Below are 21716 nucleotides of genomic sequence, written 5' to 3' on the forward strand. Positions count from 1 at the left end.
GTAATGACATGGTCGTGGCTGCAAAGTCTACGTGCTTGATGCTTGTAGGCTTGATCCTATTGATGGAGTTAACAAAAAAGTTCTTTAAGGGAACTGGCTGCACTTTTTGGCAGCTGGCAGGAAGGCAGGAGCCTTGGGCTCTGCTGCAGGTGGAGCCTGGGCCAGCAGTGGCTGTAGATGGCTAAAGCTGAGTGAGACTGTTACTAAACCCCTGAGCTGCTCCTTGTGCTCTGTGACAGAGCAGTGACAGGGCACTTCAACCAAGGAACCACGTGGTGGTGTATGTGGATGGTGGGGATGGGGTGGGAAAGGTGTGAGAAGGTGTATTGTATGATTAACAGGACTTGGTGGAGAATAGGCATGAACTTTTCAAAATGAAAAGGAATTTCAGCAGTTGCTTTAATCAAGGCTTAAACATCAGAAGGTATTATTCACAGGGTATAATAAATTTAATCTTTAGAGGTTTGCTAGGTTTGGGATAGGTCATGGTTTGGAAGAGATTACCATGTTAGCTGTCATTTGATCTAGATGCTGTTGTATTGTGGCCTGCACCCAGACCTCTGCAGGTACCCAGCCCTTTGCAGGTATGCGTCACAGAACCTGGCTTGTGGAGGTCAGGCTTTCTCCTCTATCCTCTAAACATCTGCAAGCAAAGTAGAGCCAATGACAGTAACTGGGTGGAGAAAAACCCTTCTGTTCTCTTGTTCTCTCTGGACTCTCTCCAATTACACTGATATTCTAGAGAAACAAATGGTTGGTACCATACCATCTGAGATTCAGTGTGGGTTGTGAACTGCTGATACAGTGAACATAGTGATATTTTGGGGGCATATCCTTCCAAGCATTATCACACAGTTTCACCAAGGAGGATTAAAGTATAGACCACCTGAAAGGGTTTCTAGACTCCTCCTCTTCCTCCTCTCTTTTTCTGAACTACTGTGTTTCTCATACCTACTTCCTGCTAAACCAAGGATCTTATAAATGTTTTTTTTGGGGAGGTACACTGAACATCATTTGTCAGTGCTCTCATTCAAAGGACTATCGCTACCACCACTATAGATCAGATCAGCTCTGGTTTTGTCTACTTGAGCAATGAAAACCTTGAAGAGGTTATAAAATGTGGAAAAGTGTATAGGAAAGGTCTCTTGGCCTCAAAGAATAGCTCTTAGAAATTGTGTGCTATAACAGATTTCATTTGGATTACAAAATAGACTTGTGGGTTCCAAAGGATCACAGCAGTAGATGTTGTAGGTCTGGTACCCTTTTTGCTTTTGCAGCTTCTCCTTTGGGCAAAATCTGTCTGTCTATCCTCCATCTATTCTGACTGCTGGATTTGGTAATTACTTGTCACCAACTCATGACTAAACTCATTGCAGATTATGTAGTATGAAGCTGCTTAAGTACTGAACAAACACATCAGGTTCTGCATGCCGAGAGCTAGGCAAACCAACTCTAACAGTGATGTGGGTGTCATCAGCAGACTGTTGATGCTAGAAAAGAACCTGCTTTGACAGGCTGGGAGTCTATCTAAACTGACTTGATAAGAGCTGACTGTCACAGACTGATTCTTCATGACTTTGAGTAATGTATGCAGAGTCTGCTTAAGGTCTCTATTAGAGAAGAGCAGAGGTCTTGCTAATTCCTCCTGACATCTGGCTCTGTGTGAGTTGTCACAATGAATTCTTGCAGAAGTTGTTCATGCCACAGCAAAGCTAGCGTTAGAGAGTCCTTAATGTGAATTAAGTGCTGGTTCAGCATGGATGAGAGTGAGTTGTACTTACAGTGCTGAATGTGTTGATTAACTTGCAGTGATCAAATTCTCCACAGGCATTTAAAGTCTGGTACCTGCTCTACATTAAATAGTTGGAAACCATTTTCTTTGCACTCACATTATCGTTTGCAGGATTTGCAATGACATAGATATTCTGCAAGATTGTCACTACATCGTAATTACAAATAATCACTAATAAGAAGGGACCTAGAGTTGACCCATCACTATCACTGCCCAGTTTTTAACCCTCTGTAGTCAAGTTTCTAAACATTGCAAAGCTCTTTTTCATATCCTGCCCATGCCTTACTTGAGTGAACAAAATATAGGGTGAGTAAACAAAACATGGTTCATGATGGAGTTGATTCACGATTGTATTCATTTTTGGATGCGTTAGGTGAACATAACCCCATGATTAACATGTTCACTCACATGTCATGGTTGTTACTGCTACCACATATATAGATAGGGTGAGCTAGGAATGCTACAGTGCTGGCTTTCTTTATCAGAAAGCTTGTACATTGAACTTTATAGGTTGGACAAATTCTGGTGAATGACAGGCTCCTCCCACCCCCACAAAAGAAAAGAGACTTGTCAAGTACTTTGACTTCTTTTATTCTAAATTTTGAAATATTTGCAGTATTGAAATTAAAAAACAAACAAACCCTGAAGTTCCATCCCCTTCAACATATCCAAATTCTGACGTGAAGTACTTGGAAAAAACTTCTGCTGATTTCTTCCATAGCTCATTTTCATCATGTAGCCAATGCCTATTTCAGGAATCTGCAGTTATTTGACAGCTAGAAACTTGTGGTTTCTAGAATGGTAAAACATTCACAGACTCTGGGCAGTTGCTGCAATATACCATAAGAATTATTTTTTTGAGATCCAAACTTACTGTTGGCTTAAATGAGCACAGACCTGTTGAAATGGCTGAAAAAGTAATTGCTTTTATCAGCATTTAATTTGGCCTTGCAAACAGTGGGAAAATCTTCAGGATCGTGAACTGTATTTAAAAGTCACAACTGGAGCAAAACTGCATGTGCCAGTTGAACATCTTTCTTTGACCTGTTCTGACTCCATTCCCCTATTCTTGTTAAATAATCACTGTAATGGTAGCAGAGCTGCTCTGCAGTAATACATTATAAATGCTGCACTTTGACCTGTTTTTATTGGGATCTGATTGTGTAGATAATTTAATATAATTTTCACAGATGACTACAGAACAAAGAACAAGCAGTGGCTCAAAGTAACCAATTTCTCTGTAAAATCTTGGGGAGAGTGGAAAGGTAATGTCAAATGCCCTCTCTTTGAAGGTCCTCTTTTGAATGCTCTCTCTTTCTATTCAGAGCAATAAGAACTGTGTGATAAGTTTTTCTCTCTGGGTGGAAATGGGGGTAGCTGAAAGACCCAGATGGAGAAGTGGACGAATACTGCAGCATCTGAAGAAATAAGCCTGCCAGGGGTATCAGCAGGTAATGTTCCCTAAGTAACACCAAGAAAGCTTGTTTGCTCCCAAATCCTGAATATCAAAGTGATTTTTTTTTTTTCCTATTGATAAAACAACAAGGTGGGGGCTGGAGGAGGCTGGCTGCTCACTGCCAACCTGGGCTGCAGGCTCCTGCTGGAAACTTGGAGGTTGCAAAGGTGCTGAGAAAATCTTTGATACTCAGATTTTTTGTAGGCTGGGGTCTAATCTGAGAGCAGATAAATTGGATTAATTAGAGCAAGAAAGATTGATACATGGGTGACATGCTCTGAGACTGGAAGGGGGAGGAAGGAAAGAGAAAACTGTAAATGTGACAGTCACACAAGTTAAACCTGGGGTGGGTTATCCAGTTTTGCAGGAAAGGGTGGAGCTCAGCCTGCTTCTGCCAGCTACGAACCAGATTTGAGCTGCAACAGGGCTGTACTGCTCTGTGGGGCTTCCTGACCTGAGTCTGCCCATGCGTCTACTTTAAATTCATCTTTGCTTTTGTTAACTGATTTTCAGTAACAATGCTTAGATTAAAAGAAACCAGTGATTTAATTCTTGGTGTAACTTCTAAATTAGTCCAGCAAAGTGTTCAGTATTACAAGGACGTTACAAGTCCTATTCAGCAAAGCAAAATAAGCTTTAGCCTGAACATTAGTCTAAACACAGTGGTTACCATACAAAGGCAGAGTTCTTAAATGTAACAATCTCTTCCACTTGATTCATGTTTCAGCACACTATCACATCATAAATTCAATAAACATCGATAATTTTAAATCGACAGCTATGTACAAAACTATGATACAATGTTATTACAAAACTTAAGAAATAAAGCTCTGAGTCTTTAAAACACAATACTGCACATTCCCAGTTTCAAAGCAAAAGTAACATGAACGTACACGTTCTGCAGCTCGAATGCAAAGGCTTCTGAGTGCAAGCAGCTGACAATGGTATTAAAACCTGGAGATTTACTAAATAAGCTTAAAATACATCTAACCAAGCACCCTGAAAAAACTCTTTCTGTTGCTTTAATAACAGGAGCTTGGGCCCTGATTCTCCGAAAATTTACGCACGTACCTGTCTGTGTGAGAAGACTACTGCAAGGCTACAGATGTGCTTCAACTTAATTGCGCATAAGCACTATCTGGGAGCCAGACACTGTTTATATAGACATTTACAAAACTGCATTTTTTGTTTTGTTCCTATAACTGATTTTCCTTGCTTTAAATGATTGAGAGTGCAAATACATATGTCTGATCTGGGTTTTGGATCTAGTCGAATATAAATTGACAGTAGGCAATGGGAAGGGGGAGTAACACGCTTCTCCCTGTGAGGGTACAGCCACTGCTGAATTTATACTCTTCATTTAGTCGAGGCACTGCTATTTTTAAAATTCCTCCGAGGGCTGAACACTGCAGTCCTTTCTTGGGCCACACTCAGCTGGCACATCAAGAGGAGTTTGGCCTAAGAGCAGGCAGAGGAATTTGGCTTTGGGGATGGAAGCCGAGAGACCCATGCCTTCCCCACCACTGCGCATCGACCAGGCCCATGTCCCCATGGGTGCCAGGGCGCAGCGCAGGTCGCGTAAGGCAGGGGCTGAGGGTGCTGATGTCTCCGGGGCAGCTCGTCGGGCCTTTGGGCAAGGGGTGGAAGGCTGCTTGAGGGGGAGCACGGCGTCTGGTCAGGGCAGAGGTGGCTGCGGGAGGTGTTTCAGCGACGCAGAGCCTGGCTTCCGAGCAGCTGGCATTGCTCTGGGGACGAGTTAGCGCGTGTCCATGCCTCCGTTATTTCTTCTGCCTTGCTGTGACGCCTGCAGGAGGAGGGGAAGATAAAAACTGTTTGCAACTCGAAAATGAGAGTGGTCTAGGGGAACTGGTTTCATGTCCCTCAGATAACTTAAACTGGTAGTGCTAAAACTTTATGTATGTGATAAAAACATCTGCTATATTTCCAGAACTGGCACTGATGTTCAAGGGTCTGGGCAACTCTGCTTTTAAGCTAGGTACTGGTTTGGTCCAACAACGTGAGTTTTGTGTTTTCCAAGCAGAATAATGGGATATACTTCTAGGCATTATATTGTTGAACTAATAAATCTGGAGACTCACCTTGTTTTGTCCAAAGGACATTTTGTCCAGTACTTTAGTCCTGGGCCCCACTGTCAAACTGTTGTGAAACGAAGTCTGTGTGTGGCATTTCATGCAGATGAAGGATCTCCCACCTTGTGTGAGGGGTGCTAATGGGGAGCAGAGCTGGGCCCTGGCCATGAGGAGGGGGACTCAGAGGGCACGAACATAATTTTTGTCAGAGTATGATGCAGCAACGTGTGTATCCTGTGCCTTTGCTCCCTGACCTGTGGGCAGGCTCCCATCTGATCAGAGGTGTTTCTTGAGGAAGTCTGGACTGTCAGAAGGACAGAGCTGTGTACTGTCATTTTTAAGCACCTGTCCCACTCAAGGACTGAAGAATTTCTAATGACAAACATGAAGGCAAATGTCGTACAGGAAAACAACCATTAGCTTAATTATGCTATTTTGGTTCCATACAAGGAAACTGAAACAGCTCCGAGTCCAGGCCTTTGTACAGTGTCCCCTGACTGTCAGCTTTTGTAAAATGTTCTTTCTTCAAATTCTTTTTCAAATGTGGTTGGAAATGAGTTTAGGATGTTACCAGGACACACACACACACAGGGTGACCACCAGTACCTTGATACCATGGGAAATGGGCTAAACCATTTCTTTCAGGAATACGGAGATAACATGAGACACCACTCTTTGGGTACGAAAGCTGACATTTAAAGAATAACGATGGTAATACAGAAACTGCTGTATAACAACTTATAGTTGAAAAGGAAGAGCTGAATAGCTGCTTACAGCCGTCCTTTTACAGCTCTGAAGTATTACTTCATAGAGCCACAGGCTGTTCCTGGTAGGCCCTTACTCCGATGTTACAGAAGCTGTGAAGATTTAGGGAAAAAGGAGACTAAGTCTTGATCGCTACAACTGGATCTGCACATGAAGGAAGATTCCTGCAGCTTCACTTCAGCCCAGCAAATTCGAGCTCCAGCAAGTCAGGCAGAGAAATATCCTGTACCAAGAGAACTGGTGCTGTGACCTGAACAGACTGTGTATTTGGGCCAAGAGATCAAAGGTGATCTGAACAAAGATAGGCAGGGTTATAAATCAGGTGGATCACCCGAGGAAAAAATATTTAATTTCTTTTCCTGGGTTTCCCCATCATTTGATGGGGAGCACTTCAGGTTTGCTGAGGCTGTCATATCAAGAGGCAGACTTGAGTTGCATTTGGGTGAGGACACACTGCAGCTGGAGACTAAGAGAAGCAAATGGATTTTGTTTCTGATAACCTTTCCAAATGACGTAACAATGGGAGGAGGGGAAAAGGGAAATTACAGGTTTTAAGGTGCTGCTCGCTACTTCCTTTGCAGCAGCAAACACTTGCGGGAGCTGCTGGCCTTTTGAGGAAGTACTTGAACAGTTGCCTGACTCAGTCACTTCCTAAAAGTTCTGGTTTTCCATGCCTTCCTCTATATTGCTTTCCTACGTCTTCAAAGGAGACTACAAAGCTGTCTGCATATCCATTTTTTTTTTTCAAATATTATTTTTTTTAAAGCCTGTGTGCTGGAATCCCTGTGTTTAAAACATACATAATCTGAGTTACATGGCTCCTGGTTTCAGCTGCCCTCCCGGTGCAGCAAAACCAGTGGTCCTCCTCTGTTTCTTACCCAAGCCTCACTGCTACTATTTCTTGCTCTTGCTGGAAATCTTCATTAGGACTTTTAAACTGACAGTGCTACTTCCCTTTTACCCGTGATATAATCCAGTGGTGCAGTACAGAAGGGGCCAAGAGGAGTGGGCAGGAATAGTCAGGAGTGTAACTACCCCAATATATGTCTCATTTTCTCTTGCTTGCAGTGATGCTTCAGGTGCAGAAACAAAAGTAACCATATGTGGAAATCCTGCAGAGCTTCCTCTGTTCCATGCCCCTGGGGCCTTGGGCTGGGCAGGAGCAGGGCTCCCAGCCCCCCAGGCACAGGGGATGCTGAAGAATAAACACATTTCTTTCAGGAAATGAGAGAGTGAGATTTGGCATCATTGATTCAGTTCATAAGAGACACTCAATCAGCATGGAAAGGACAATGAGTAACCATGCAATTTCAGTACATGGCATGTTTTGATTGCTTCTTTTTCTGGCATTTCTTTCCACTTGCTATAAAAACAGGCAAACTTTCATAAATGAAGTCTCAGTCTGAAGTTTTCTTATGATGGGCAACTATGCTGACAGTATCAGTGAAGGATGCAGGGAACTTGGTATGTACTTTTGTTAGAAATAGGGTTTACCTGTGTTACTTTTTTTTAGTGACAAAAGCCAAATTACCTCCTCCCAGAAAGATGCATGAATGCACACGAGAAGTATGCACAGTTTGTTTGCTCCAATGCACTACTTCGTGTGCAGTATCATGAGGAATTGAACTTGGCTTTGAGTTGGAGCTGCTATCTTGTTCCAATGAGTATTTTTCCCTGGGTTCAGTGTTTTATTCTCTTCCAGAGGCCTGTATGTACACAGTGCTGTATAAAGTGGCTATCCACAAGCAAACCAAATGTTGTTCTTTGCAGAAGGTAGGTACTGAAATTGCATTTTTACTATTTTTGAGAAAATTATGGGATAAAAGCAAGGACTGTTTATCACATGAAGCTGGATTCATTTGGTTAGAATACTGACTTTTAATTATCTGCAGGGAAAGGTGGATTGGCTGCTGTTGACACAGAGGACAGACATGTGGGATGTGACCCTGTGTTGTGGGGAGATCAGCACTGACTCCACTCAACACAAGATCAACACCCTGAAGAGTAAAAATCAGAGTAGCAAATTTATTTTAAATGTATTTGTGATTAGACACAAAGACAAAAAGCTTAGCTGATATGCTGAATACTGATTAGGTCTGTAAAGTCCCAGTGCTAGGGTTAGTTCACAGAAAAATGCCTTTGCGAGTTTACATACCTCATTGTACCACACAACCTAGTTTTGTTTTATTATCTCCAGTATCAGTCTCAACCTCTGCTTTTAAACAAAAGAGACACACTAAATATATCTGATCATAGCAAGGCAAATGAAAACATTGTCTAGTAGCAGAGAGGTTCCTAGGATGCCATCTCTAGATGCCTATGGCTTTTGTGGGGGATCAATATCTTAAGTTAGAAATATTCATTACAGACACTACGAAAGCATGGTGATGACTGGGAGCTCCCTTTGCTGCAGTTCCTCCTGCTGCCTCCTGGGAGGCAAGTTCGGAAACCACTGTGCTGGGAAAACACTTCTGTTTCATGCCTTATTTTTAGCTAGGGGAAAGTGGCATGTTAGAAACATAAACAATTAAAGCCCCAGGGCATGCTGGCACTAAAAGGGTAAGTTCCTCTGCAGTAGATGGTCAGCCCTCCCTGCCTTTCTCAGCAGTGGGTATTCAAACTCTCCTTTTCTTTTGCCTCCACTTTCCTTGAAAGCAAAAACATTCAACACTGATAAAGAGAAGCTTCGACCACTGTCCTGCCTATCTGCTTGACCCCGAGATCTAGCAGAAAACAGGCTTTGGACGACATATTGCATCTTTCTGAAGGCTGACAGACCTGAGTGTCTTCCCTATGAGGCACCTCTAATTTGGGATTCAAGTATTCACCCAAAGGTGGCTCCAGCTCTGTAGGTCTGAGGGACTTGGATCCATGGAGCCACCTGAAGTACACCTGGGGCAGGTTTTCACGTTACTGCAGGCAAAGTGCTCTTGTGAGGAGGCTTAGGAGAGAAAAAAGCCACCACAGCAGTGCTGTTGTTGTTGGCTTTATGCATTTGTAAGTAGCTGAGAGGGAGTGATCACTGATTAAGTACCCAGTATTAACTGCTCTTAATCACAGCTCTGGAGTCTAATGGAGCTCTTGTTTGCACATAACCGTGCCTTGTAGCTGTCTTTAGCACACTTGACAGATGTGCTTATTGCCATCTTTACTGCATATGTGTAATGGGCTTTTTAATTATTGATTCATCATTACCCCTTTATAAAGTGCTTATAAATGTCAAGAGAATGAACAATGCTCATGTTTTTCTTTTTAAATCTTTTTTCAGGTTAATAAAAATAACAGCCCTGTTAAAAATAGGGACAAGGGACCTCCTATGGACAGCATCAGACCTTGGACTGGGGAGGAGCAGATCCATACAAATATACTAGTAAGCACCCTCCTCCCCCCCCCCCCCCCCAATTTAACTTAATCCCTAAGTGCCATGTAGGCTACCTGAGTAGCTTTTGCTGTGTCTCTTCTTCCTCCGTTTTCCAGACGTCCTCTGTTTTTCCCTGTCTGTATGACTTTGCCCTGGGGGCAGTGTTGCTGAACAAGAGGAGTCGGTGGCTGGCTCCTCCGAGAAGGACTTCTCTTGAGAGGTGTCCAACAGCGAGTCTGTACCAGGTTCTTCGTTCTCCTTTGCCATCTCTTTTGACCCTGCCTGGTGAGCCTTGTCACAGGGAGAGGATGGAGCACTGCCAGGCTCGACCCCGTCCTGGCTCAGCCGGGTGTCCTGCTCCTGCGCCAGCCTGCAGCTCTCCAAGCCATTCCCTGGGCGTTCGTTGTCCTGCTCCTCTGAGATAGACCCATTGAGCTGCTCTCTCAGAGCAGCGCCTGAACTGCTGCTCACAAACTTTATCCCAGCACCTATGTTAGTGGGAGACAAGGCAATGGAGCTGCTCTTTGTGCTTGGCTGGAGGTTTGCCATCCCAGCACCTTGCTCAGGCTGACTGGTTCCATCAGCTTCCACCAGGTGGCCTTCTGTCCGGGACCCGGGTGGCAAATTTCCTCCAGTGTTGTTTTCAGGTAATGCTTGGTTTGGAGCTGAGGCATCTGTAACATCTTTACCCATCTCTGGGATAGTTGTGGTCGAGGTGGTGGTGCTTTCTGAGGGATGACCATCACTGTTTTGCTTGGCCTTATCATCGATCTGCATTCCTCCAGCTTGTGGATCCTTAATGCTCTTCCCTTTAAACAAGAAGCATGAGATCAGCCACACATGCAGAACTGTAGCTGAGATCAGCCAAGGTGTTTCTGGCACTGGGGGAGGCTACAAGCTCACAGCTGCCTGCAGAGGGTGCACTGCCCCTAAAGTAGCCATGCATAATCAGCACCAGTTTGTCCTACAGCCAAGGATAAGGATAAGCTGCTTCCTTAGTACCTCCCTTCCATAAACCCATGGGCTGACTCCTAAAAAAACACCCCAAAGACTTGGGTTCTTCTGCAGATAGGTCTTTCTAGTCCTATTTTAAGGGCTGCTTTAGACTCCCAAATGTCAGCTGAGACGGGGTTCACCAGTCTCTAAGGCAGTGACAAGTTGTGCTAGTGAGTCTTGGTGGCACAGGGGGGAATCGTGTGGAAGTGACACCAATGCCCCACCAGCATGGCACTGTGGCTGAGCCATGGGCTGTGACTCTCAGAGGGTTTATCAGTGCAGGCACAAGGCCACGCTGTCCCGAATCGCTGCTGATTCAGGGACAGACCTGGCTGGCAACAGCTCTGGGCCATCTCCTCCTCTTCCCCACAGCACTGGTTGTAGAGCCTCCTTAGATAAGATGCCCCAAATGCTGGAAAGCTTCTCGCTTGTGTGCTTGGCTCACGCTCAGAGGCAGATGGAAACAGCTGCAGGTACTGTGAGACTGTCAAGTCTGTGTCCTTACCAGCCTGGTTCTCCTCTGGGCTCTCCACAGGCAAGGTTTTAGGAAGTGCATCCGACTCGTGTCTGTTCTTTGTCTTTCTCAGTGTGAACCCTTTCCTTATGTCGGCCAGCAACGCATCAATGACGCACACCTCCTCCTGCTTCACCACCCCCTTCTTAACTGGGATAGAGAGAGACAGGTGTTAAATCTGCCATGAGAGGGTGCAGAAGGACGCACACAGGCAAGCACAGTGATGTTGTCGTTTGGGGCTGGAACCTAGTGAAAACCACAACCAGGCAAAAGCAAGGTACTGATGCCAGGCGTGGGAGCAGCCTGTGCTCTGCACCCTTCTCTGACCCCAACTCTCCACTCCTGGGATGGGGCCGTGGGTCCTGCAGGAAGAACCAAGACCAACCTTCAGGGCTCAGAAGACCCAGGGGACTCTTGGGCTCTGTCCCTTACCTAAGCTCGGGGCACGGCACAGCACCGGCTGCAGCTTGGTGAAGTCAAAGGGTCTACCCCAAAGACTGCATGCTACAGGCTCTGTGCCTGGTGATGGCTGTTAAGACCTTGAAACACCTCCTGTTTGCTACCCCTGTTAGTAGGGGCTTTTTATTTTTTGAATGGACAGAAAATGATCTTGATTTTTCTTTCCTCTTAGGCTTCAGTCCAATTGTACTTTTCAGTTATGCCTTTTATTTTCATCCACAAAAAGGCAGGTTTTCATTACCTGCAAAACTTCTGGGATGTCTGCAGTCTGTGCTAAACTGGGGTGAGACTATTCAAGTGTATGTGAGGATTTTGGGTGGGGGAGGTCAAATAGCTGTTGTTAGATTTAGGATTCAAAAATTTTGTTTAGAAACTAAAAAAAAATGAAATAACTGAAATGTTTCAATTTGATTTTTCTTTCCTCTGCTGTTCAGTCAGCAAACCTAAAATTAACTTCTCTGCCCAGCTGCAACTGTGAAAAGTCAATTTTTAGCTATGGCTAATAAGACACCTAAAAGCCTTTAGTCAGCCAGCACTTGGAAACCCACAAAATAAATTACCACCATTGGTCATTAAAGCTGGACCAGCAAAGAGCTCTTATCAGCTCTCCTGCCAATTTGGGAGTGCAAGCCCATCTCTGTTTTACGAAACCCCTTCAGATACTCACTGACTTTTCCATTTTCTCCCTTCTGTCTCTTCCCCTCTTCTTCTTCCAGCTGTTTCTTCCTCTTCTCTGCTTTTGCAGCTTGCTCCTTTCTGTCCTTGTTTTCCTGCAGTTAGGTAACAGGGGCATGAGAAGGTTGGCTAAATATCTGCTAGGAAAGCCAATGAAGAGAAAGATGATCTGCAGATGGTCGCAAAGGAGGAAGAGAAATCCTCTGCAATAAATAAAATGGGTATGGGGATTAAGGACTGCCTTGCCAAGAGAGTGAAAGGGAGACTGCTGGTTTGTGCAGGACTTCACCCAGTCCCCACAGAAGTGGCATCAGTGATTTGCCTAACACAGCTACCAGCATGAGAAGGTTACGTTTCATAAGCCCATTCTTCTAAAATTTATGCACTTGACTCCAAAATATCTTTGTGCATCTGCAGCTAAAGTTGCACCAAAATCCCACGTCACCAAGGTCTGGGTCAGGCCAGGAAAACCAGCACTACATGAGGACAAAACGGAGCAGGGATCAGGCACGCATTCACCAAGTGACCTCATGGCAAGTGCTAAAAGAAGGGGTCCATAACCAGCACTGTCCCTCCTGGACATTGTGCCTGTCCCTCCCCTCTCTGTTGGAGCAGAGGCATGCACCACTACGAGGGCTGCTCAGCATCGTGAGCACAGTCACTGACCTTCAGGGCTCGAATGAAGAGATCTCTGAAGGTCTTCATGGTGCTAAATATGTCCTCTAAGGACAACTTGCTTGGGTCTTCACAGAGATAATTTGCAAGCTCTTCTCTTTTCCTGTCGATGGTTTCAAATTCTTCTTCCAGCTTTCTGGCGGCATCAATGCTATCCTGAAATGTATTTAATGTTCACAGAAAAACACCATAACAAGTGAAGTGCACTTAAAGCAAAAGGATGTCAACGTAAGAACTGTACCAGAGCTTTGGGGCCTTAGTGTTTAACTGTAGCAGAGCTTTTGGAGTGGGAACACACAGGGAATTATATGTGGTCTTTGCTGCTGTTGACTGTGTTGTGCCAGCTTATGGGGATAGCTTTAGCAAGACATCGAAAGCTCAATGCAAAGTCTAATCCCAAGAGAAGGGGATTACTCTGGTGATCCACCCAGAGAAGGAACATGGCTCAGACACAGTAAGGCGTTGCAGGGCAGAGAGAGAACCACCAGGGCAGGGGCTTTAAGAATCCTCACCAAAAGGTATCCAGGTTTGGGGTGGAAGTGGCAAACAAACAGCAGTGGGTTGTGTGGCATCACAGCCTATTTCCAAATCTGAGAGCATGTTTTGTGGCAATATTTTTCACCGTCTTGTGAGCCTCCTCAGGGAGCCTCCAGTGCAGCACACTGGCTTTGTGTGTGTAAGGTGGAAATATAAGGGAACCCCATTACCAACCTGGATAGGCTTCTCATACTGTTGTTTCACATCATCATTTGATGATGAGACCTTTCGTTGAAGCTCCAGCAATTTCTTTAGATTGGTACTGGACTCAGAGCGTATAATATCAAGATTAATTCTGAAATCACATAGATGCCCCATGTTAATTCACGCTATGGTATCCTGTGCTGACCAAAGAGAGGGCAAGTCTGAGCTGGTGGGTTGGTTGTCCTTCTGTTTCCCACTTTGCTGAACTGAAACCTGAGCCCTGAACTCTGTACGGTCTGAGCTCACGAAAAACATCCTTCCTCCACGGCACTTATGTAAAGATGTCCAGGTCTACCTACAACTTTATGTACTGAGTAGATAAACGCCCCCCAAATCCACCCATTCAAAGGACTATTTCCACCCCTCAGTGCTCAGCATTAGCTCACTTACCCTGGTTAAAAGCATTTCAGAAATGCTTCTGGGTAGCTGGCCTTCAGAAGCTCGTGTTACTGCAAATGCAGTGCAGATTTTGGGTGAGGCAGTATTAATTCAATGCACTGCAAATGGCAGCCCTAAGTGGTGCCAGCTGTAGTAGAACTATCATACATTAAAGGGGTTTCAGCATTTATCAACCAAATCTTTTGGTTAAAACTAAGTAAGATGCCATCTTGTTAATATGCTCCACCAGCTGTGTGTGTCCTAATTTCTGGTACATTGTTGATGTGCATGGGATTTATTTTTGTTTTTAATTTGAAGGAAGTGACATGCAATTTTACCCTGCTGCTTTTGAAACGTATTCAAGATCTTCTGGCAGTTCCAGTAGGTCCGTGTGGCTGTTTTCTACTTCCTGAAGCAGAAAAGAGAAATAAGTGTTATTTACTGTGAGGCACAAGCTGGGAGAGGAAGCTGGAAGGAAAGAGAAATGGGCAGAACTGCTCAAGAAGGATGACTGCGCTAGGTCCTGCTGCTGACCCCTTTTCTGCAGTTTGCTTTGCCTTGCAGAACTAGAGAAGGATTCAAAAAATGACTGCATGTTCAGAGAGCAAAGCGATTGCTCCAAGGCCATACAAGCATAGAGAGCTGAATGTTTAGAAGTACTTATGGTTCAAAGCAAAGCTGACCTGCTGCTGAGCCTTATCTTACAGGGAATTTCTTTTACCCTCTTCTGAGACGCTTACTATTGGCCGTGGGAGGAGGAAGGACTGTGGTTTGATGCAGTCTGATACTTCAAACAGTCCCAGGAGGGCATTAAAAGGGCTTGAATCTTATTTGCCTAATTTCTTTCATGGCTGTGCTTGCTGAAGCTACTGTGAACTAAAGAGGGGCTTAACTATATATAACTGGAAGTGAGAGACTTTGAGGTCTGCCTCATGGCAGAGCAAAGCATAGAGAAAAAAGAAAAAAAAACACACAAAAAAACAGAAATACAAGAAATAAGAAAGCCATGGGGACTTGGGAGTATGAAAAGCTCAAGCATAGCCTGGTGGAGAAAGGAGAGGCCATGAAAAGGCAGAAAGGATAGGATGAATGGATACAAGACCAGCAGTTTGCAGTTGATGGTGTAGGGAGATTGCACAAATATGAAAAAAAGGAAGTTCCAGCAATTGTGGAGAAAGATGCTGGAGGAAAGCAGGACAGCAGTTCTCAAAAGGAGTTCCCTGAGAGCCAAGCAGTGCCCGCAAGCAGCCTCCACCAGCCTAAGTGAACCAATGCTTTTCACTTGCAACACTGCGGCTAGCTGAGGAAGATATGAGTAAGAACGTGTTACGTTAACTCAAATTAGAGTAGGAGAGATGGTTCACCCATAATAAAAGCCTCCCCCCTTCCCTATTGCCCAGGACTTGGCAGTGGTACCTCCAGAATATGGTGGAGCAGCGTAATGCGTGTTTGGTTGGCTTTGGTTTCTGTTAGTTTGAGTAAAGTGCTGATTTTAAACCCATCAGCATCCCCCGTGTGGCTTCCCTACAAGATAAAAAGAAGGCAGATGTAACTCTTGTGTCCATCCAAATTACAGCCCTAAATATGAAGATCATCCATATATTCTAACACCTGGGTGGAGGACAAGCCAAACCGAGTCCTTACATAGTTCAGAAAGTTTCCAACTTTGAGAATCAGTTGACAGAAGAGCGGCAGGCGATGACTGTTCAGAAGATCTGAAAAACATAAAGGGCTTTTAAGCAAAAACCTCTATTAAACCAGAATGTTTTCTGAATTGGATAACCACTGGGATCCTAAATTCCACCAAACCAAATCTGATTTTTCAGGTTTGCAGCCCAATGGCCCATCCCACAGAGAAGCTGATTCTAAATAGAACCTATCACACTAGTTGGGCTCAATAAAAGTTTTTGCTTATTTATGTTTCTTTCTTTCTTTATATCTGGTCTCTTATTCCTAATGGAAAATAATGTGGAGCTGGACTCTTCTCACTCACTGTCGTGGAAGTACCCAGATTTAACCTGGTGTGGGCAAGGGTAAGTGGGCTGTAATTTTAATCTTACAGGCTCCATTCAGTGTGCAGTGAAGCCAGTTCTGACAGGGCTGCAACTATCTGCCAGCTGCAAAAACCAGACACACTCCCCCTGTTCTTGGTCTCGCATGGTGAAGGTGATTATCGGGGCATGAAGGGTACAGTCCCCGTCCTTGCCCTCGTGACAGGGTGCTGCAGTGGTGTGCTTTCTGAAGCACTCAGCGCTGAGCCAGGAACAGCTTTAAAAGGACAAGTGGGCTGCAGGGAAGAAACTTTTTAGGGGGAACTTCAGTTTATCACAGCAGGCAGCTGTAATTCCAGCTGGAGAAACCCCTGGCAGGAACTGGCTCTTCAGGACAGGAGGCACTTGACAGCACTGAGAAGTGCTTTCCCCAGAGAGGGACCTGACGTTTCTCCCACAGGAAGCAGAGACCTACTGCATAATTCCTCCACGTATTCACAAAATTAGGCATCAGCAATTAAGACCACAAAATAAACTTTCTCTTCTGGTTATGTTTGTAGGCAGGGGAAAAAATAAAGAAGCGGTGCTTTCTGGGGGAAGTTTGGGGAAGCTTTTCTGGAAGCAGAGAAAACTGCTGTGTGGAGATCTTAATGTGGCAAATAATGCTGATGAATTAGCTGTAATTCCACTGTTTAAATTCAGTGCCTTTGGAAGGTCTGACAAGCTTCACTTTACAGCTTACCATCTTAAATAAGAGCCAGAATTGAGGCCAGGTCATTTACCTTCGCAGGCTCTCCGGATGGCTCCAGCTTTTGGCTGAATCATGTCCAGCACAACGGTGGTCTCCTCACAGATCAGCATACATTCAATCCGCAGCTGGTAACTAGGGATGGAGATTGATTAGAAGCTTAAAGGCACCACAGTCTTGGCCCATGCAGCAGCCCTCTTCCCACATCACCACTAAGTCTGGCGACCCCACAGCACTGCTGTCAACCACATCCACACCAAACCAGTGCCTGCAGAAGGTGGTGGAGGGCTGCCATTCTCCACTGGGGACCTGTCCTTGATCACATGGGGATGTAGTTTCTGCTGACACACTGAGATAGCAATGATCTCAGAGTGACCAGAGTGACCATGATCAAGACTGACCATGGTGTGAGATCTGGGTTGTCCCTTCCTGGCATTGTATTGGGCTTCCCAAATGCCTTTCAGGAAGCTCCATGGCCTCCTTGGGCAGCTCTGACCCTGGGTCTGGTCCAAATTCTGCTGCTTCAGAGGGAGAAGAGGTGCTGATGCAGTGACAACCTTTCATCCAAGGTAAGAGGGAAGGGATGGCTAAGGTAGAAAGGGGGATCCATCAGCTATATTCACTAATATCTGTCTGTGAGACTCCTATACAGAAACTTCCCATAGATAAACCCAGAAAAATATTGGGCTGAAGTTCATGACGACCATCCTTACCTGGGAATCTGGAGGAGGAGAAGATAAAACTGATCTGCGTTTGCTAGCTTTGATTTCTCTTCTTTGAAGGCCTTCAGGTTTTCTATCTAATGAGAAATAAAGAATCAAAACTGTAGGACTCCACTGCACACTCAGCTCTGTGAATTATGAGTATCGCTTTTCCCTTCTGACCTCATGCTTTTCAGGCAGCAGCTTCAGCAACTGCTTCAGGACCTCAACATCAAATTTTGTCCGGTCCCCGTTCTGGACCATGGCAGCCACCTCTTCGTTGGAGCTGCAGGGAGGAGAAGCAGAGTCAGCAGTCACCCAAAGGCCCTTCTTCCACAATCACGCGCTACCGAGGCATGTACCTGTACAAGCAGTCTGTGCTTTCCCTAGTGAGGGCCACAGTAATCCAAAAAGAAAGGTACTTCCCAGTGATTTACTCAGAATTGGGACCTGGAAGATCCAGGTTCAAATCCTCACTATACCCAAAATTTTGTTTCTGGCCCTAGTCAAACGACTCAAGACCAGAGGTCAATCCTGCAACTCAGACATTAGTTTCTGGGTATGTGACTACCTTAAAAAATTAATTTGTAATTTCTCTTAATTTTCTCTTCCTGCTTTGAGGAAGAGTTTGACCTCCAGAGGTGTCCCAAGGCCTAAGTCACCATAAGAGTCTGTGCCATAACTTTATCTGTAACAAGGAGACACAAATGTCGTTTCCAACTTACAGGAATGCTGTATGTAAAAACTCAACTAAACTCCCAAACCCAGTACTTTAAAGAGAGTATATGGCAAAGTGGGAAATGTTCAGATATTTTGGTAACATGGGCCACAAAAACACATTTGCTAAAATAGATTTCTTGAGGACCTTACAAATACTACACAAAACCTGCTCAAAGTTTTGTCAACTGTCATGAAAATTGGCCATATCTTACCATTTAAATTGCTTCAAAAATATGTTCAAATTGAGACTTTTCTTGGAGTCCAAAAATGTGATCTTCATTAAAGAAAAAGAAGATATCTCGTATTAGGTGAGCTGTCTGCAGTGATCTTTACTCGAAAGAATGAGTGACCCCCTCACCTCCTTCGGTTCTGCCTTCACCGGTGCAGCCGTTTTCTCCTTGGGGGTTGGCTGTGGAAAGCAAAACAGCTGCTCTATGCTTGTATAATTGGGCTCTATAGTTTCCTCGCTGCTGCTGCTGACTGAAGCCCACATTGAGTGACTTTCTGTAAAAAAAAACAACACAAGGTATTCAGACTGGCTACAGAGACAGCTGAGAGCTTCGGGCTTTTGGGGCAATCCAAGTTGCTAGATGGGAAACTCCTCAGAAGGTGAATGAAACAAGAGAGACATATTTTTGGTTCTCTAATCATCTCCTTGCGTTAATGCTGGCTATAGGCCTACTTGAATTAACCCCCACTGCACTTTCTTAAACGTCTTTTATTTCTTCCAAAAAAAAAATCACCTGAACTTGGCCGTAGAAATCGTTACTGAAATAATCTCAACAATTAAATGCCCTTGTGATCAAAACCGTGCCTTATTTAGACTTCACCTATGCCAACTTCCATGCAGCAGATGGCTTGCTTGTCTAGGCCAAAACTGACCTCACCTGTCCTTGCTGCTTCTCACATTTCATGCTCCGTTTTGGATCCACTAGGAGAGGGAAATGTGACCCAAAAATCAAGAAACAAGTCAATATTTCTCATGTCTCTCCAACTGTTTCAATGTCCTTCTTGAACTGTGAACTGACCTGCACTCTTACTTATGACTTTTATATACTCAGATCAGGGCCTGTTGAGAATTCAAGCCTAAGGCATGCCAAGGTGTATTAGAGGAATCTTCTCATCCTCCCCCCTTCTTTTAATTTCAAATGATTTTATTTATAAACAAGCTATTCAAAACTACTGATTTAGTTGGAATGGTTTTTATATATTAGTGGCTTCATCCTGATTTTATTTATTTAAGCTCTGAAGGTCAGATGCAATGGAAATCAGGGAAGTTCTGTGTCTAAATAGAGTCAACCAGATCTGACAACCTCAGAAATAGTGGGTTTTCCCCTGGGTCACCCATAAAGCAGCAGCGACTCTATGCCAGAAGCACCCACCTCTCACCACGTTGGAGGGCAGCTTCTGCCAGTTCAGCTTCTTCATCCTCAACGTTGGCGTCTTCACCGTCTTGCGGGGAGGCCTGGCTGAGCCGAGAGGGCAGCCGAACTGGGAGGCCACGACGGCTTCTATGTGATCTCCGGCCATGCTGGGCAGGAGGGGTGGTGGCGGAGGGATGCCCCCCATGCTGGGCAGTGGTGGTGGAGGAGGAGGGATGCCCCCCATGCCGGGCAATGGGGGTGGAGGAGGGATGCCCCCCATGCCAGGCAATGGTGGAGGAGGAGGGATGCCCCCCATGCCGGGCAGGGGTGGTGGAGGAGGAGGGATGCCCCCCATACCAGGCAATGGGGGTGGTGGAGGGATGCCCTCCATGCCGGGCAATGGTGGTGGTGGTGGTGGAGGGATACCCCCCCAAGCAGGCAATGGGGGTGGAGCGGGAGGGATGCCCCCTATGACAGGCAATGGAGGTGGAGGAGGAGGGATGCCCCCCATGCTGGACATTGGAGGAGGAGGGATGCCAGGGAGTGGAGGGGCTGGAGGCGTATTCATCATGGGGGACGTGGGGGGCACAGCTGCCATGCCAGAGGGCAGGGGTGGAGGTGGTGGGGGTGGAGGTGGAGGGGCAGGAGCAACGTTGGGTGGTAGGTTAGATGTCTGTGGTAAAGCGGAGCAAGCTGAGAGCTGGCAGGACGAGATCTTTTCTTCATTGGCAGGTGGCCCTGAGGGAGGTGCTGGTGCCTTGGAGGGGTTTGCTGATCCCACCAGGCTCTGAACTGCACTTGCACATGGTTCTAGTTCTACTTCGGTACGGATGCCTCTGTTCGCATTCCCAGAAAGACGGTTTTCAGCTCTCTTTTGCTTGTTTGGATGTTTCTTGATAGATAACAGCCTCTCAATGACTTCTTCCACTGTGTTTCCTTGGACTAGAGAAATGGGTCAGGGTCAGAGAAGGGGATGGGGCCCAATGGGTTATTCATGATATTCAGCTCTCACAGTTAACAGACCTGGAGCTACAAAGCCCACTCCCTTGAGTCACATTACCCAATTGCACTTTTAACTTCCAGGCAATTTCCTTCCCATGGTTCTGGCCCATACACACCGCTTTGAACATGCCTGCCAGCAAGACTTGCCAGCATCAGTGTCAGGATGACAACAAAAACAGATTCCCACTGACTCCCACGACCCAAAACTTAATGCAACACCAGGACTTAACCATCAGCAAGATGATGGCTCCCAAGCCCACTGCTAAACATGGCCAGCTCTCGCTGGCATCTGCATGGCTGGGGCTTCACATTATGACTTGACCCTATGCAGCAGGTGTAGTTTTGTCCCTGCTTCCTTTGCAGGGAAGGACTTTTGTGGGCACTGGGTGGGATGAGGGAAAAAAAGACTGACTACGAGGCTGTATGTACGTCTTTCTTACTGTCATTTGCAAGCAAAAGTGCTCTGTTCACTACTGCATCCAAGGACTCCCACAGCAGGAGGCTGGAGTGATGAGACGGCTCCAAGTGGAGCAAGCTCTGGAGAATGGACAGCAGCTGGATGGAGACTGGAGAGCGGCTCACCTGGAAGACAGGGCAGCTTTCCATCACAGCAAGGCTACGAACCAGGCTGGTTCCAAGCAAAGTCTGTTAACGCTGCCATTGCATGGCTGTGCAACCCACATGAGGGCCTACTTACTTTATTGAAGAGAGATGAAAAGACCTCATGGTGATCGTTCATGTTTATCCCATCACATATCTTTAATAATTCCTCATCATCTTCTATCTTGAACTCCTCAAATGTATCACACTGGATAAGCAGATCCTCCTCCTCTATGTCTCTGCAATATTACAGCATTCATTTTCACTGGAGAGCTCCTCACTGATTTTCAAATAATTATCTTTGCTTAAATGGCTTTTATCTCTTTGGCTCTCTCGCTCAGCCAGTTCACGCTGAAAAGTACCCAACTCTACCTTATTGATAAAGGATCAAATGCCACCAGTGTATCCTCTCTTGAACTGGATGTCTCTCTTTCTCCAGACAACATGTGGAAATGAATAGGACTTTTCATGGCATAATCTGGCCCAGCGCATGGTTTGTATGGACTTCTCCTTGGAGCTTTAACAACAGAGTGGCATTTCCACCTTTTTGAAAGTGGGCTGCCACCTTCTTTTATTTTTTAAAATCAAGACAAACTGAACATATTCCAGTGATACTTCTGTTGGAAAAACTTCCTTCTATGCTGCTCAAAACTTGATTAAAAAAAAAAACACAAAACACCCTAAATAC

At 45.3% G+C, this 21716-nt stretch overlaps 1 protein-coding gene and 1 long non-coding RNA gene across 2 annotated transcripts; one reads left to right on the forward strand and one right to left on the reverse strand.

The window, feature by feature from the left end:
* Positions 1–3319: 3319 nt before the first annotated feature.
* On the reverse strand, positions 3320–18554 carry LOC121071336 (inverted formin-2-like). Its single transcript, XM_040559568.1, has 13 exons — positions 18421–18554; positions 17526–17628; positions 17355–17440; positions 16676–16776; positions 15547–15617; positions 15319–15426; positions 14241–14311; positions 13495–13615; positions 12775–12939; positions 12101–12203; positions 10966–11124; positions 9539–10273; positions 3320–8318 (listed from the first exon to the last, which is right to left on the reverse strand). The coding sequence occupies exons 2-13, from the start codon at positions 17604–17606 to the stop codon at positions 8260–8262; spliced, it is 1860 nt and encodes a 619-aa protein (XP_040415502.1). The 5' UTR covers positions 17607–17628; positions 18421–18554; the 3' UTR covers positions 3320–8259.
* Positions 7806–9448, forward strand: LOC121071341. The gene is made up of 2 exons (XR_005820536.1): positions 7806–7876; positions 9372–9448. It is a non-coding gene; the product is annotated as an uncharacterized LOC121071341 (long non-coding RNA).
* Positions 18555–21716: the final 3162 nt, after the last annotated feature.

This window comes from Cygnus olor, chromosome 5, assembly GCF_009769625.2.
Source record: "Cygnus olor isolate bCygOlo1 chromosome 5, bCygOlo1.pri.v2, whole genome shotgun sequence".
Classification (NCBI taxonomy): domain Eukaryota; kingdom Metazoa; phylum Chordata; class Aves; order Anseriformes; family Anatidae; genus Cygnus; species Cygnus olor.